At 40.4% G+C, this 16,123-nt stretch overlaps 3 protein-coding genes and 1 pseudogene across 3 annotated transcripts; 2 read left to right on the forward strand and 2 right to left on the reverse strand.

Annotated features, from left to right (window-relative positions):
• Window positions 1-201: 201 nt before the first annotated feature.
• LOC141826047 (sex determination protein tasselseed-2) lies at window positions 202-1,411 on the reverse strand. The gene is made up of 2 exons (XM_074713301.1): window positions 1,326-1,411; window positions 202-1,236 (listed from the first exon to the last, which is right to left on the reverse strand). The coding sequence occupies exons 1-2, from the start codon at window positions 1,409-1,411 to the stop codon at window positions 393-395; spliced, it is 930 nt and encodes a 309-aa protein (XP_074569402.1). The 3' UTR covers window positions 202-392.
• A 5,155-nt stretch (window positions 1,412-6,566) lies between these two features.
• LOC141826046 (putative WRKY transcription factor 26) lies at window positions 6,567-8,592 on the forward strand. Its single transcript, XM_074713300.1, has 5 exons — window positions 6,567-6,974; window positions 7,065-7,199; window positions 7,290-7,783; window positions 7,860-8,021; window positions 8,107-8,592. Exons 1-5 carry the CDS (start codon window positions 6,675-6,677, stop codon window positions 8,414-8,416), a joined length of 1,401 nt encoding a protein of 466 aa, XP_074569401.1. The 5' UTR covers window positions 6,567-6,674; the 3' UTR covers window positions 8,417-8,592.
• Window positions 8,593-8,696: 104 nt separating this feature from the next.
• LOC141826045 (putative pentatricopeptide repeat-containing protein At5g43820) lies at window positions 8,697-11,213 on the reverse strand. The gene is made up of 3 exons (XM_074713298.1): window positions 9,276-11,213; window positions 9,030-9,080; window positions 8,697-8,843 (listed from the first exon to the last, which is right to left on the reverse strand). Exon 1 carries the CDS (start codon window positions 10,968-10,970, stop codon window positions 9,306-9,308), a length of 1,665 nt encoding a protein of 554 aa, XP_074569399.1. The 5' UTR covers window positions 10,971-11,213; the 3' UTR covers window positions 8,697-8,843; window positions 9,030-9,080; window positions 9,276-9,305.
• Window positions 11,214-11,611: 398 nt separating this feature from the next.
• LOC141826048 (abscisic acid receptor PYL4-like) lies at window positions 11,612-12,245 on the forward strand (annotated as a pseudogene).
• Window positions 12,246-16,123: the final 3,878 nt, after the last annotated feature.

Here is a 16,123-nt window from a genome sequence, read left to right on the forward strand (position 1 = left end):
TACAAAAAACACTGACTTGAACATCAGAGTGGTTGAGTCAAGGCACTCCTGACCTTCATTCTCATCTCTTTGATGCTTGCAGGATCACAGAGTCCGTCATCCTCTTTCCTTTCCACAAGGTCAACTCAGGTGCTAGGTGACGGTGGCCGGTGAGGTCATCTCAACAGGAGATGAACATGGAGACCAAGATTGGACGAGCTCAATGCAAGAAACCCAAGCATTTGACTTGTGATGATCAGTTAGAACGTTGGAAACGCATAGAAGAGAGATTTTTGATTCCACGGTGAATCAATTACAGGCAGTGAAGAATGCTTGAACAGTTGAACAACGATCTGATGATATCAGTGTTGAGGAGGAAGAAGGAACAATCGAGTAATGCGACGGAGCAGAGATTACAGTCCGATGAGGTTTCTGGAGGTGGTGACGCCGCCGTCGACGACGAGGTTGTGGCCGCTCACGTACCTGGACTCGTCGCTGGCCAGGTAGAGGATCGCCTCGGCCACGTCCCTGGCCGTCAACGTCACGCCTTTCAGGTTCGCCAGCCCCCTCACCATTTCTTCGGTCTTCTCCACCTCCTCTGCGGTCGGCGGCGCGTCCGCCGGATCGACGTCCTCCTCGTGCTCCCCGTCGTCCTCGACCTCGCGCCAGGCGTTGACCAGCATCCGCGTGGCCACTCCGAAGGGGGAGACGCAGTTGACCCGGATCCCGAGCTTTCCCAGCTCGCAGGCGGCGTTCGCGGTGAGCCCCACGACGGCGTGCTTGGAGGCGGCGTAGGCGTGCGGCCCCAGGCCGCCCATCACCCCGGCCACGCTCGCCACCGAGATTATGCACCCGGCGCGGCGCGGCGCCATGGCGCGCGCCGCGTGCTTCATCCCCAGCGCCGCCCCGCGCACGTTGACGCGCATCACCGCGTCGAACTCCTCCGCGTCCAGCGCCGCGATGCTGCGGTCGCTGCTCGGGGTCTGCCGGCCGAGCACGCCGGCGTTGTTGCAGAACACGTCGAGGCGGCCGTGGCGGGCCAGAGTGCGGTCCACCAGCCGCTCGATGTCCGCCTCCTCGCGCACGTCGCAGTGGACGAAGCTCACCGAAGGGCCAAGGCGCGCCGCCAGAGACTCCCCGGCGACGTCCTCGACGTCGGCCACCACCACCTTCGCGCCGTGCCGGGCGAAGAGACGCACCGTAGCCTCGCCGATGCCGCGCGCACCGCCCGTGACGATCACCACCTTGCCTTCGAGCCTACATACAAACAGAAACAGAGAGATCAAAATACGATCACAGAACAGAAAAGAGTTGCAGATCTTTTAGCAGCAAACGAACAAGATCACCTTTTTTGCAGAGGAGTGGCCGTTTCCCAAACATGAACACGTTTCCCCTCAAGAGATTTCTCAGGCATCACTTCCGCAGCAGTCATTGCGAACAATCTCGGGAAGAAAGTGAAACAGAGAGATGTATTTATAAAGGGGTGACCGATCTGGTCCCACAGAAGTTTCCCACCAGCTATCAAGGGTAAATTGGGAAGTGCACGCAGCGACCAGCTCAGACGCCCATCATCCTTTGATTACATTCTCCATTTGGAGGAAAATTTCTGCAAATACGTCATAGCTGGAGATCGAACCGCAGGTACCTAAGTGACAATCTAGATGTCCTACCGTGACACTATTGTCCCGGGGACAGAGAGATGTATTTATAGACAGAGTTTGGGAGAGAGAGAATCAAAATCTTGACCATCTCAGTGTGAATGATAGAGATGGAACATAGTTAGATCTCTCGGCTCAATCGACTTGCATAGTCATTTTAGCTGCTCGATTGGTGTTCCTGTTTGAGATCGCCTCCGTTGTTCCTATTTGAGATGGAACATAAGTCACCCGACACCTAGCTCTTGCGTTGACGAGATTGCACGGAGTCCACGAGCCACGGGAAGAAGACCGTGATCTTACAGGACTTCAAAGAAGGGACAGAGAATTAGAAGGGAGGTCAAGGGTGCCCTAGCTCAGCCACTTCGACATTTAAGTCAGTTCATCATCGATCAGAGATGGAGAAGAAGAATAGAAAAAAAATAGAAAATGAGAGTAAAGAGTATGTGCACATGTGCACGTACATATACCCGCGGGAAGCGGAGTTCTTTAATAGAGTGTTCGGAAGAGATATCACATTGAAAGTAAGAAAAATATCTCATCGTGACAAAGGAGGGTCTCAACACTCATACTTAGTTCGATAAAAGATCATGTTGTACTAATATGGTAGGTTATCTACCGTTAAGTATTTACCATTGCACATGTCTTTTAGGCGGCATCAGGCATAACAAATGAGGGAAGTAGTGGTGATGGAGCGAAACTACTTAGGCAGAAGTGCAGACTCGGCGAAGTTGTGCCGATGGGGGAGTCGACTCCTGTCGGGAGACCATGAGGTCGATGGGGCACGAAGCTGATTTGGCACGGTGTCTGTCGGACATGAAATCGGACACAGAGCCAGTCGAGCACAAAACCAATTGGGCATGGAGTCGACTGGGTCGTTCGACGTGTTATCTCCCCTTGAACTTAATATTGACTTTCTTGACCAGGGTATATCAATCCATAACAATCGGTATTTAAGTTAGTCCAATCCATTTGACTTGTCGAGTTTATCGAGCTCACTAATCAGCTTAGCTTTGCCATACCTAATCCATTCAAACCATCTAGCCCACCTAAGTCGATTGACTTAGCTTAGTTAACTGGAATGTGAATGTAGAACCCACTTGGATCAAGTGGATGGATCTATAGAGCCCTCCTAGGTTGGTTGACCTGACTCAGTTGACTAAAATGTCCGAGTCACTTGGATCGAGATTTCTATACACTCGCTCAATTCAATAAAATCTAGTTGCCCATTTAGCTCAATCAGCTCGCATAAGATATCTAATTTTATCATCGAATGGTGATACACAATATAAAATCGTAGCATGAAATCGTAGCATGACACTCACATTGACAGTGGATCCCACTGGCATGCAGTAGGACTCACTGCATGCAATTGTGAGTGTCATGCTACAATTTCATGCTACCATTTCATGGTAAATATCATTTCTTTTTTATCATCTGATTAATCGTATCACAGATGGATACTAATGGACAGTCTAATATCATAAATTTTTTAAACTCTTAGATGTAATATATTCTATATGAAATTTAAATTTTTATTATTTGAAGTTCATTTCATCTGTTACTATCGTACTAAATTAATAAAGAATAACATTTCCATCTTGTTGGCCCATTTGACCGATTCATATAGCCCAATCAATCATATTGATGTGACAGGCTAACTAACGTGATTGACCAAGTTGACTTATTTTATTTACTTAAAGTCTTTTATTATAGAAAAAAATAATTTATTAATTATTCTATTCACTTAATTCAATTAAAATTACTGAAGATTATACTCTATAAGTATATCATCTTATTGATCAATTTAATATAATGAATAAATTTGAATAACTCATTAAATTAAATAAATAAGCTTGAATACAAATGTATTCAATTTGTTAATATTCATGAAGAATGAATAATATTCACGAATGAAATTTATAAACTATATTTATAAAAAAAACTCTCATCTAGAATTTTTCAATGATGTTTAACTCTAAATTGACTTTCCAAAATTTCAAAATCAACCCTACTAACTTCTATTCATAAAAATCTCCATGAACATCTCTAAAAAAGAAAAAAAAAAAAAAAAGGCATTCATGCGCTCTATTCTTTGGTAGGGTAATCATTTTTGTACTAATTTTTATATTGCATGTATATACAAGAATGGAGTCATAAGTGGAAGTATCTTATCCCAAGTGGTAAGTATGGAGACATGTGTTGCTTGAGGTTTCAAGTTTGAGTCCTCTTAGCAATATGTCCTTGTTGACTGAAGTGCTGTTTCGATTCGAGTCATCTTAGCAACATGTATTTGTTGGCTGAGGTGTTGTTTCGGCAGTAGGCTCTTATCAACATAGTGGTACCGTACCTCCAAAAAATTTCTTAAGGAGTTTTCTGATATGGAATCATTTCGACGGTAGAGCCGATCACTATAAAAAATTTACCCAATATAATTTTTCGTGGGGTCGCTAGGATGGCAAATTCCACCTTATGTAGAAAAAGAATGAAGTCATAAATTTCATACGAGGGGCAAAAGGTATATGTTTACATTGAAGAGGAGGCGGCCGTCTCCCATCCGCCCTCCATTCATATACCCTAGACCCTAAACAATACAACCAAACTCGCATCCAATGTGTTTTAGCCATCACCATCAATTCTAATAACTATTTTGCATTACTTTGAGTACAAGTTAGGGAGTGGTAGGGCAGTAGCCAACTAACTCATAATTTGCCATATGTTTGTTTCACATAATAATAATAATAATCATCATCATCGTCATCGTAATCATGTAGTAGACATAATGCAACCATCAAATCTCCGTGAAACAAACATATGGTAGATTAAAGATCTCCATAAACATCTCTAAAAAATATGAGCATTCACATGTGCGCTATTCTTTTGTAGGGCAATCATTTTAAGATTGCATATATAAACAAGGACGGAGCGGAATTTCATTTTGTGAGGTTGAAAATTCATCCGAGTGTAGCTTTGCCAACTAGAACGCTTAGAGGAGCTCCTATATCAATCACTTTCATTCCTCTCATCAATCCATCCGTAGCACTCATAGCTATAGCTCTCATTCTAATTTATCCTAATATATGTTGTACTTCATAAGTCACATTAATTTACTGACCGACAGTATCTTGACCCTTAACTACTAAAGCGTTCTAAATATTAGGTGCCCGTAGGAAAAACAACATCCAATATTGGACCTTTATAATTTTGTACAGCGAAAGGTGTATAGGGGGGGGGGGGGGGGGGGGGGGGGGGATAAAAATGATAAATTAAATTCCTTCCAATAATACAATCAAACTCACATTTCGTGGGATCGAATCGATCGTCTCTAAAATTAATTAGATCATAACAAATTAAATATCTAAATTATTTTTTAAAAAAACTCACATCCAATGTGATTTAGCCATCACCATTAATTGTAATAACTATTTTGCAATACTTTACAAGTTAGCAAGTGGCAGAGCAGCAGCCAACTAACTCATAATCTCTGATCAATAATAATAAAAATAATAATAATAATAATATTATTATTATTTTCTAAAAATAAGAGAATCTGATTGGTTAAGGGTCAGCTCCAAAGGGTCCCACAGATCTGAGTGATGGGATTGGGTGGACAGATTTTAATATCTAGTGGACATAATCCAACAACCAAATCTTAACACTAGATTTCTTGCTATATTTCCTAACAACCATCTGATCTAACACAAATGATACAAGTCTCTTGTATAATTAATATATTTTCCTAATAAAAAATATAATTTTTTTTATTTTATTAAAAATTTGATATGAGACGAAGTAGTCACCTTACTTGGAAACAAAGATATTGACTAAATTTGCTTTCCTTCTATTCATTTGATACAACTCTCTTATTTAAAAGTTCTCATGGATAAGTTAGTTCGGACCTCGTATTCTTGTCCTTCTATTTAGAGGCGCAAAGGAAAGTCATCCCAATCACCTTTCTACAATGTCATTATAACATGATATAGATCTTAATTTGATCGCTAATATTATTATAAGTAATATATTTATAAAAATGATCCTTCCATCTTTAACAATATTGATATACCATTCTATCTTTTCTAAAGGATTATCAAAAAGTTATACTGATGGAATTAAGGAGTTATCTCAGAACAAAATGATATGAATTTGTCTCACTTTGGATCTAAATCCTCATGACTTTGTTCTTGGACTCTCCCCAAAAGGTTTCACTTTTTTTTGCTCATATCTTATTATTCAAATACTTAAAAAAGACCTTAAACCCTATCATTATAGTCCTCCTCCTACCTCCACTTTTATTTCGATCTTAATATTGTTATAAAAAATTATTTACAAAAATGGCCTTCAAAACTGTCAATCTTAGACCTCTGTCAAAAAAATAAGGTAAATCTTTTTTTAATTGGAATAAAAAAGGACATTAATATCAACCCATTTTTATTTATGAAAACTCTATATTATTGTAGCAATTATGATAAGTCATTATACTCATATCTTATTATATTTATAAATAATATATTTATAAAAAATACGTTAAATCCTATCATAATTATTACAACATAAATATTTTTCTCTAATTAATATTATAATGTAATAATTATGATTTATAATTATTATAATATAGATACTTCATTTATAATCAATATTAATCAATATTATATTATAACAATTAAAATTTCATACTTATTATTATAATTATATAATTATAGTAATTATAAATTATAATTGCTATAATTATGTAATGCTATAATCATATTTAAATTATTTTTTATATTATAATAATTGTTATAATAACATTAAAAATATTTTTTTTAATTTTTATTTAAAAAAAAATATCTAACGCAAGTGGTAAGCAAAGGCCGGTTTACTAGTCAACCCACCATCTTTGACGGCCTTCCAAGTCAACGCCTTCATCCCCTTCCTCGAAGCAACCATCCATGTCGCACATTCACACTTGCTCCAAATCTCTCCTCTGCTAAATTAAATGAGCATCTCCTACGTCCTCCACCTTCATAAGAAGCACACCGCATTCTCCTCTTCACCATCTCCATGGCTTCATCCATCCGCAGCAGCTCCGGCGAGTCGGTGCGGCCGCCGGCCTTGGCCTTGGCCTTCTCCTCGCCCTTCGCCGCCTCCTTCACCGAGCTGCTCACCGGAAGTGATGATCAGGAGCCTCTGCGGCTCGGGATGAGCCAGGAGGCAGGAGGCGGCGTGGCCAAGTTCAAGTCTGCGCCGCCTCCCTCCCTCCCCCTCTCCCCTCCTCCCCTCTCCCCTTCCTTCTTCTCCTTCCCCACCGGCCTCAGCCTCACAGACCTCCTGGACTCCCCTGTCCTCCTCTCCTCTTCCTCAGTAAGTCAACGAACCAAGCTCGATTCCTCAATTGAATCTCTTTAACTTGTAGAAACTAAATCACGGAATCTGTATCGATCTATCCGACAGATCTTGCCTTCTCCCACAACTGGATCTTTACCTGCACAGCATCTCAGCTGGGGCTTCCCGGGAGCTAAAGATGAGAACAGAGCCTGCTCTGACTTCTCTTTCCAAAGTCAACTACAACTGCCAAACTCCACAGTGGTAATTCTTCCTGTTCTTGATATGTAACTTCAATTTACTCTTCTCGATCTGATCCTTTGGAACCGATCGATCGATCGATCGATCGCTCAGGGAGTGCTGGAATCCGGAAATTGCAGAGCCAGAGTTGAGGAGCGAGCTCCGGCGAGAGCAAGTGCTTCTTCTGATATCCCAACGCAGCAAGGGAATTCTCAGGCGCCGAGAGAGAAGAGATCCGATGATGGATTCAACTGGAGGAAGTACGGGCAGAAGCACGTGAGAGGGAGCGAGAACCCGCGGAGCTACTACAAGTGCACTCACCCTAATTGCTCGATGAAGAAGAAGGTGGAGAGGTCGCCGGCCGACGGCCAGATCACTGAGATTGTGTACAAGGGCAGCCACAACCACCCAAAGCCTCAGTCCGCTAGGAGGAACTCAGCTCAGGCGACTCATGCCATTCTGCCCTTTGAAGCAAGCATGCCTGCTGATTCAGCTCTCACGCCGGCCGACTCGTCGGTCTCGTTCGGCGATGACGACGCCGATACCTCGCACAAGAGCAACACAGACGCAGAGGAATTCGATGAAGATGAATGCGAGGCAAAGCGGCGGTGAGCTTGATCATGACTTTGTTAGAAAGAAGTAACTTTTGTATGTTTAGGATCTAAGAAGTTTAAATTTGTACAGCAAGAAGGAATGTGATGGTGAGGAATTGTCGACCACCGGAAGTAGGGCGATCAGGGAGCCTAGAGTGGTTGTGCAAACTCCAAGCGACGTCGATATCCTTGACGATGGATATCGGTGGAGAAAATATGGGCAGAAGGTGGTGAAAGGAAATCCAAACCCAAGGTGAGAAAGAGCTTCAAGGTCTTTGTTGTGGTCCATCATGTAGATAGGTGGTTAGTCGATTCAAGTTTAACATATCTATCGACAGGAGCTACTACAAATGCACGACGATGGGTTGCCCGGTCAGGAAGCATGTGGAGAGGGCATCGACCGACCCGAGATCGGTGATCACGACCTACGAAGGAAAGCACAGCCATGAAGTGCCTCAAGGCAGAGGAAGCAGCACTGGGCATACAATTAGCAGACCTCAACCTCATGAAGCTAAATCCAACTTGCTGCAGCCTTCCCCTGTGATGGCTGCTCGCTCTAATCGCCTTTCAGTTAACAATCCCTACGATCGAATGTTGCAGAATTCGGTCGACTACGGAGCTCCCACGCTACAAATGTTACAGCATTAGAGAATCCAAGTAGTCATAAGTTCTTGATATATCCATTGTTGTGTTGAGATTAGCTGACTGGACTGGTGTTTGCATTTGTTCTGTAAGAAATAGCAGTATGTTATTAGCAAAAACTAAACAATGATCACTTGTGAGTCATTAACAACAGAGAATACCAGCAGATGTGAAGTCTAACTCTTGCTGAAAAATCAAATCGCATACGATCAGAATCTTTCAGAAGTCAAAGATTGAAGGCTGTAGGATTCTGCTCCACTTGTCTTTACTCAAAAGTCATGGCAAAGTCTGCCATTTGGTCAGTCAACTTGTTCTCTTTGTTGACTCCATGAGAAGCTTCTGCATGCTGTCGCTACCATGAGGGAGGTCCTTTAATGGCTTGCTACTTTATTGGAAGACAGCAGTGGTTTAGGTGGTCGGCATCACCTTCAAGCTTTAATTATCATCAATGGCGAAAGCAATAATTTAGAGCAGTGTTAATCAATCACTTCTTAATGAATATAGACTCCATTGCAAGGCATTAAAAATTATTGAAAGAAACACCAATTAGCAAATGCTTGCAAGTGAGATGGGAAAAGGGAAAAGGGAAAAAGAGGATAATGAAAGATAGCCATCATACCCAATAAAGATTTTCACTGACATCAGACTTCTCAACCAAAGTATGGCTCCCCTGCACACCAAAGACAAGGGAAGACGACCTTATTTATATTGCAATTAGTTAACAGATCAATTGAAAGACTGCAGGAGCTTTTACTAAAGCAATAGGTTCTGGGATAAATGAACAACAATGAACATGTTTAAAGACAACCTACAGTAGCTACTGTTCTCTCATGAAGGTTGTTATCAAGTGTGAGAACTAACTTACATAGTAAAATAGCTGGACAAGAATTCACGGTCAAAAATGCCAACCATTAGCACGCCAATAGCTCCGTGAATTAGCATTTCGACGTGCCACTTTCACTTTCAGAAAGAGGCGGTATGCTCTCTCGACTTTGTTCATCCGCAACAACTTGCTGTTTAGTTTGCTATAGACGGTCCTTGGAAGACAAAACCCTCTCCGCAGAGATTCCTCCACAACAAGAACAGCATTATCGACCTGCCCGACATTGCACAGTCCATTAACGATGTACTCATAAACTTCCTTATCAGAATCATAACCATTATCTTGAATCTCCTTCCAGATTTTTAGTACCATCCCAACTTTGCCAAACCTTGAAAGCCTCATTAGAAGAAGTTTGTAAGTTCTCAAAGACAATTTACATCCTGCTTTCCTACACTTGTTATAAATAACCATAGCAGCATGGGGAGGTCCAAAGCTACATAAAGGCTCAATGATGGAAGTGATCATCCCTGTGCTAGGCAAAATTCCAGAACATACCATCTCATCAAAAATTTCTAGGGCATCTGCAATTCTCCTCACTTTGAGGAGTGCGCAAATCAATATGCTGTAGGTATCAAGATTTGGTGAGCATTCCTTCTCTATCATGCCTCTATAGTACTCAATGCCTTTGTCTAATTCTCCAAGTGCTATGAAGTTAGAGATCATTGCGTTGTAAGCCATGGTATCTTGTGGACAATCCTTCTCCTTCATCTTCTTGAAGATATCTACAGCTTCATCAATCCGTCCTGCCCGTCCTAATGCCTCAATGATGTGTTTATATGCCACACTATTAGGGCTGAAACCATCTGCTATCATCATCAGCCAGTAGCTCTCTACCTTATCAACCCTACCAAACTTTGCCCATCCACCAATAATCTCATTATATGTTGTACAATCAAAAGAGATTTCACCTCTAGTTTTGTTGAACAAAGAATTTGCAACCTTGATATGAGATCTTCGACACAAGCATTTTAACAATATATTGAGAGATTCAACATTACGCATAGCTCCAATCTCTGCCAAATTTTCGAAAAGTTCAACAGCTTTCAAAATTCGGCGAGCCCTAACATAGTTGTCCATTAAAATCTCCAAGGTTTCAGCATTGATTTTGACATCATCATCCTTCATTCGAAGCAAAATTTCATCAACAAAGTCAAAGAATTTCCTCCGGCCAAGGGCCCTCAACATCACATTGTAAGTTTTGGTACACGGTGCCACCTTTGGCTGTTGAATTGCCCAGCTGAAGAAGGAGACCATAGCAGCTCCGCCTAGGTTTCCCTTGTTTAGCACATCAGAGTAGATTTCATGCGTCAAGTCGACGCTGGTGGCTGAGAGTGCAGACTCAAGGGCAGACCTACCTGAGAACTTCTGAAGAAAGACTCCCCTAAGCCTCTCATCAGGCGAGAGAATTCGGTCTCGAAGACTAGTCAATGCCGACTCTTGCATTGGTTTCTCAACAAAAAGGCGGGGTTTTGGAGGGTCAAGATCAATAGGGAGGAGGTCGGAGAGCTCTTTAAGGACGAATTGCTCAGAGATTGTAGAGTTGGACATAGAAGAATAGCAAGTTCCATCGGAAGGATCAACAGAGAGGAAACGACGAGTAATGGAAGCGATATGGGGAAGAACGTAGCCATTACTATGAAGAAGGCGAGTAGCCCCTAGAATTCGTGGAAACACCATCAGGAAAAGTCATATGGCTGATTCAATATTCAGAATGTCAAACATAATGGAATTGCAATAGGAATAGGAATGAAAACGGAATGGAATCTAGAGTGGAACGTTGTATTCCATTCCTACGTTTGATTACACTATCGAATGGAGTAGATACGAGATACACGAATGAACACGCTGAACTTCAGATTGGGGTTGAGCAAAAGGGTCTTAGGGTTTCACAGAGAGACAAAATTCAATCAATCGATGCAGCCGTCTATCGGCATTAAACAACTTGCTCACAGAAACACTGCAATTCAACCAGATCAATATTTCGAAAAAGAAGGAAGAAACCAGAGAAAGAAAAAGAGGAAAACTAGAAGAAAAAGAAGAAGATGAGGAACCTAATCGGCGGCAGGAGGTGTCCGTGGAAGAGATGGTCGGCAGCGGGAGGACTGGCGGAAGAGATGGCCGGCGGGGGAGGAGAGCGAGCTCTTCTAGGGTTCGACGATCGGTAGAAGATATGATCGCCGAGTGTGAGTGACAGGCCAGCGGACAGGGAAAAGCCGCCCATTTTATATTAAAATCCCTATAATTTTACTATTTGTAAACGCCACCACACAAACCTCTATTTATTTCATTAATCGGCTCGATCTTCTCTTCCTCTCTCGATGGTTTGCGTTTCTTCTTCCCCAAATCCGTCCGTCATTGAGATCTCGATGGGAGCAGGAGGCGACGGCGGCGGAGGCATGGCCGTGGGCACAGAGCGGTGCACCGCCCACACGCTGCCGGACTCGGTGGCCAAGCACCACGAGCACACAGCGAAGCCGGAGCAGTGCTGCTCGGCAGTGGTTCAGGAGGTGGAGGCGCCGGTGTCGGCGGTGTGGCCGGTGGTGCTGCGTGGTGGTCGGCGACGGCGGCGTGGGCACGCTTCGGGAGGTGCGCCTCGTGTCCGGCCTGCCGGCGGCCGACAGCACCGAGCGGATCGAGATCCTCGACGACGAGAACCACGTGCTCAGCTTCCGGGTGATCGGCGGCGAGCATCGTCTCGCCAACTACCGGTCCGTGACCACTCTCCAGCCGTCCGCAGTCGCGGCGGGCGGCGGAGCAAAGGAAGGCACGGTGGTCGTCGAGACTTACGTGGTGGACGTGCCGCCAGGGAACACCACGGATGATACCCGGGTGTTCGCTGACACGATCGTCAAGTGCAACCTCCATTCCCTGGCGCGCACAGCCGAAGCCCTCTACCGGTGCGGCGACGCCACCGCCAGTACCGCCCCCAGGGCAATCTTGTAATTTTCGTAATCTAGTAGATAAAATTTAATATAAAAGACATGGCAAGCCATGTGTGTCATGCCAGGTGGCTTTTTCAGCCACATGTGTCATGTCATGTGACTTTTTCAGCCTAACAAAATTAAGAGGCTTTTTTCTCCTCCACAACAAAGACACTGTTGTCAATCGAAATTGTTGTCGCTATAACTTCACTGTTGAAATTGCTAAAAGGACATTTTGTTAGATGAAAAAGCCATGTGGCATGACACATGTTTTACCATGTCTTTCATGTTAAATTTCATGTCATTATTTTCATGTTTTTACTCTTTTAAGAATAACACAGGACTATAATGAATATTTTCGGAAGAATGAAACTTATTTTAATATTTTTTTCATTGTTCATTTTCTTTTTATTTCTCTTATATTAAATACTTAAAAATAATAATAATTTAAAAAATAGATTTTTAATTTTGTTCTATTAAACTTCACTTATTATATTTAGGATAAAATCAAAAAAATATTTTTTTTATTTTTAAATCATCCAAAAGATGTTTTATTTTGATTTTTTTTATCAGCGTTCCATGCCACTATTTTTCTTTGTAAAATAACATAAATACCCTTTGGTACAATAGTACAAAATTTTTAATAATTATGATTTTTTAATAGTAGGTTAAAACAGTTACGTTACAAAATCATAGTTGCTATAATGTGAAAATTAAATGAGAGATTTAGATAGAATATAATAATATCCATAAAAGAATACTGAAGAATATTTGATTAAATATTAAAACAGTAAATGTGTCCATTGTGAGAATGGAACTTTGATTGTTTGAAAATGCATTTTATTTTTTATCACTGCATCAAACCCCCTCCTCTCTTTTTTGGGCAAAAATAAAATGGATGTCCTTCATTTATATTTTTATTGGATGGATATCTCATTTCTTCTGCAAAAAAGGTAGGGTGTCCATCATTGTACAGGTAAATTTTGTCACAATGGATGCCTGACAGGAGGACATCTCATTTCTAATTAAAGTCAAATGAGCACCCTATGACTTGAACTGTTCAAAATATTCTTATAATCCTTGATCATTCGTCGTGTAGAAGTTAGAAGTTATTAGCTTCTATATGTTGTAGAAGCTAGTTGCTAGTTTATATACACATTATAAAAGCTAGCATCTAATTTTTATAACAGTGATTTTATATCATTTTAATTTTATTTTTTTTTGAAGTGATAATCTAATTAAAATAACATTTTAACTAACAAAATAATCGGGACTACATAACACTCACCATATTTTAAATAAATATTATTTGATCATCGATGTATAATATCTTGAAATTAATTGATGATGTAAAGTATTTCGAATAGTTTAAATTAAATGGAGTGTCTATTTAATTTTAATTTCTTAATTAGAAATTAGATGTTGATTTGATTTTAATTGAAAAATAAAATAACATCTTAATTTTTATCTTTTTTTTTCTCCACGAAAGAGCGAGAAGTTTGTGGGATGAAACAAATCAGCAATTGGTTGGGTGTGATAGCAACTGATGGAGAAGAGGCAAATTGGCCTTTTTTTTTCTTCGATGGTCTACATCAATTGCCACTGCCCTTCATTGGCCTTCTCTCCTACCTCGAGTAGTTCCTATTCCTCTGCAATTTGTTTCTACAAAAGTTGGAATCAGTCACACCAGCAGCCCCACACATTCGATTTTACGACCATCTATGAAAAGATAAATAAAAAAACTACAATTGATCACGATGAAAAATAGTTCTTATACCTCTGCAACTCATGGTGCTACTTGGAGATGTAATGGAAGGGTTTCATCCTCATGGTCTTTGCTTTCAAAATGCTTTTCTTTGAATTTATCCAAATGGTTAGATTTTTTTGAAAAAATAAATAAATAAAAAGTACTTTTTTATTAAAATTATTAAAAGAGTATTTTTTGTTTATCATTAAAATAATATTTTATCTTATCTAACTCTATTTTTTATTTTTAAAAATACTTTTATTTTTAATATTATTTAGTAGCTACTTATCGTAACTATTATAACATATAAAAAACTAACTTAAATATAATTATAACAGCTATGAGATTTCGAGTTTCATATTGAGTATTTCTGAGTTGGATATCTAAATTATTAAAAAAATCAAATAAATTTTCACAAGGAATTACAATGGTTTATTATTCTCTAATAATATTAAATAGATAGTTGAGTATCAAAAATATAATATGTATCATCTGTATCATGTTTCATGCCCACTCTCGACATTTAAAAATATTTATTATCATGTGCCAGGAGTCCAGCGTCAGAGTCAAGCATCAATTATCGACTAAGAAGATTTTCAAATAGAGATATAAGAATTAAAGAAATGTTAAGAGGACAATCGAGTTGAAACTTGACTCAATCATTCTGACACTCAATTCAGACTTAGAAGAAAATATGGAAAGAACGGAGAAAATAAATGATAAGCGAAAAGTAATAAACAAAACAATTACTTGTCTAGGTACTACAATTAATTACCTTTAAATAAAAAGCGAAAGAGTAATCTTGATTCTCAAAGGGTTCAACTCTTCCTTTCTTTGCCAGAGACGCATCTTTTGGTAGTCGGCACTTCAATAACTATTTTCTTTATAACAGGCATTTTAACAACTATCGAGTCAAATCAAAATTTTAATTTAGGCAAATCATATTTGAATGCGACTCGGATAGATTTGACTTGAGGTTTAGGATCGACTTGACTCGAGGTTGATTTGATTAAACTCAAGCACAATTTGACTTGAGCCAAATTCATCTTGACTTTGACTATCAACTCAACTTGAATCTTGACTTGATTATGTCACAGGGTGCTCACTTTTCTTATCACATCAACCATAATTACACACATCATTATTTGACCGTTTTTGGTTGACCGTTTTGGGTGTTTTGTGTAATGTAATATATACTTGAGCTATTTAAGATGGCTCCAACTCGTCTACTCAGGTTGAATGATCGTTTTAACCCTTGTTACACACATCATTATTTGACCATTTTGGGTGTTTGTGTAATGTGATATATACTTGAGCTCTTTAAGATGGCTTGATAGGCTGGAACTCCGAGCTAGATGACTTTGCCTTTTAACAGGTCGGAACTCGAGCCCTGAGCTCGATGATTTTGTCTTACGATAGGCCAGAACTTCGAGCTCCGAGCTCGATGATTTTACTTTACGACAGATCAGAACTCCGAGCTCCGAGCTCGATGACTTTGCCTTACGACAGACCGAAACTCCGAGCCCCGAGCAGGACGATGACACCTCATCCAGGATAAAGTCATAAGATCAGTTCATTTTTAAGATTAAGAAATTTTAAAATCGCGGTTCACCCAAAGAATAAGGAAAATATCTCAAAATATTTCTTAAATAAATATTTCAGAATCTTCCTAAAAAACTGGAATGGATATCTTAGAATATTTTCTAAATGGATGTTAATATTTCGGAGATCAACAGCTATAAAAGGTAACCCATGCCTATGGTTACAAGTATGCACACATCTATCCTAATTTCTCCAAGTCATTAAACTTCTTTCTCACGTTGAACCCTAACTTGAGTGTCGGAGTAGCTTGTCGGGACCCATCCTCGGTGTCATTCTAATCCTCTTTTTAGTGCTTTTAGGTCCCCTCATCTCTTCGGGCGATTCTCTTCGAGGAGCATACATGTCAGCAGTTCTGAACTGGCATTTGAACCATCCATAGTATATTGATCGGAACAGCGATATATACTTGAGCTCTTTAAGATGGCTTGAACTTGTCTAAGGTTGAATGATCGTTTTAACCCTTGTTACTTACACTAAGATGGCGACTTAAGCATCGGAGGATTCTTATCGGATAACTCTTACGTGTGTTGATCTATGTAGAGGTGTCGTCTTTAACGGTG

This window comes from Curcuma longa, chromosome 4 (assembly GCF_044706935.1).
Source record: "Curcuma longa cultivar G26 ecotype Majalengka, Jawa Barat chromosome 4, ITB_CL_G26_1.1, whole genome shotgun sequence".
Classification (NCBI taxonomy): domain Eukaryota; kingdom Viridiplantae; phylum Streptophyta; class Magnoliopsida; order Zingiberales; family Zingiberaceae; genus Curcuma; species Curcuma longa.

Bases quoted from the DNA above. Each gene is read 5' to 3' on its own strand.
- LOC141826047 (XM_074713301.1), bottom strand. From the start codon at position 1,411: ATGACTGCTGCGGAAGTGATGCCTGAGAAATCTCTTGAGGGGAAACGT. The intron at 1,237-1,325 runs GTGATCTTGTTC...GTTTGTATGTAG, and splicing joins GCCACTCCTCTGCAAAAAAG to GCTCGAAGGCAAGGTGGTGA.
- LOC141826046 (XM_074713300.1), top strand. From the start codon at position 6,675: ATGGCTTCATCCATCCGCAGCAGCTCCGGCGAGTCGGTGCGGCCGCCG. The intron at 6,975-7,064 runs GTAAGTCAACGA...TCTATCCGACAG, and splicing joins TCCTCCTCTCCTCTTCCTCA to ATCTTGCCTTCTCCCACAAC. The intron at 8,022-8,106 runs GTGAGAAAGAGC...ATCTATCGACAG, and splicing joins AAAGGAAATCCAAACCCAAG to GAGCTACTACAAATGCACGA.
- LOC141826045 (XM_074713298.1), bottom strand. From the start codon at position 10,970: ATGGTGTTTCCACGAATTCTAGGGGCTACTCGCCTTCTTCATAGTAAT.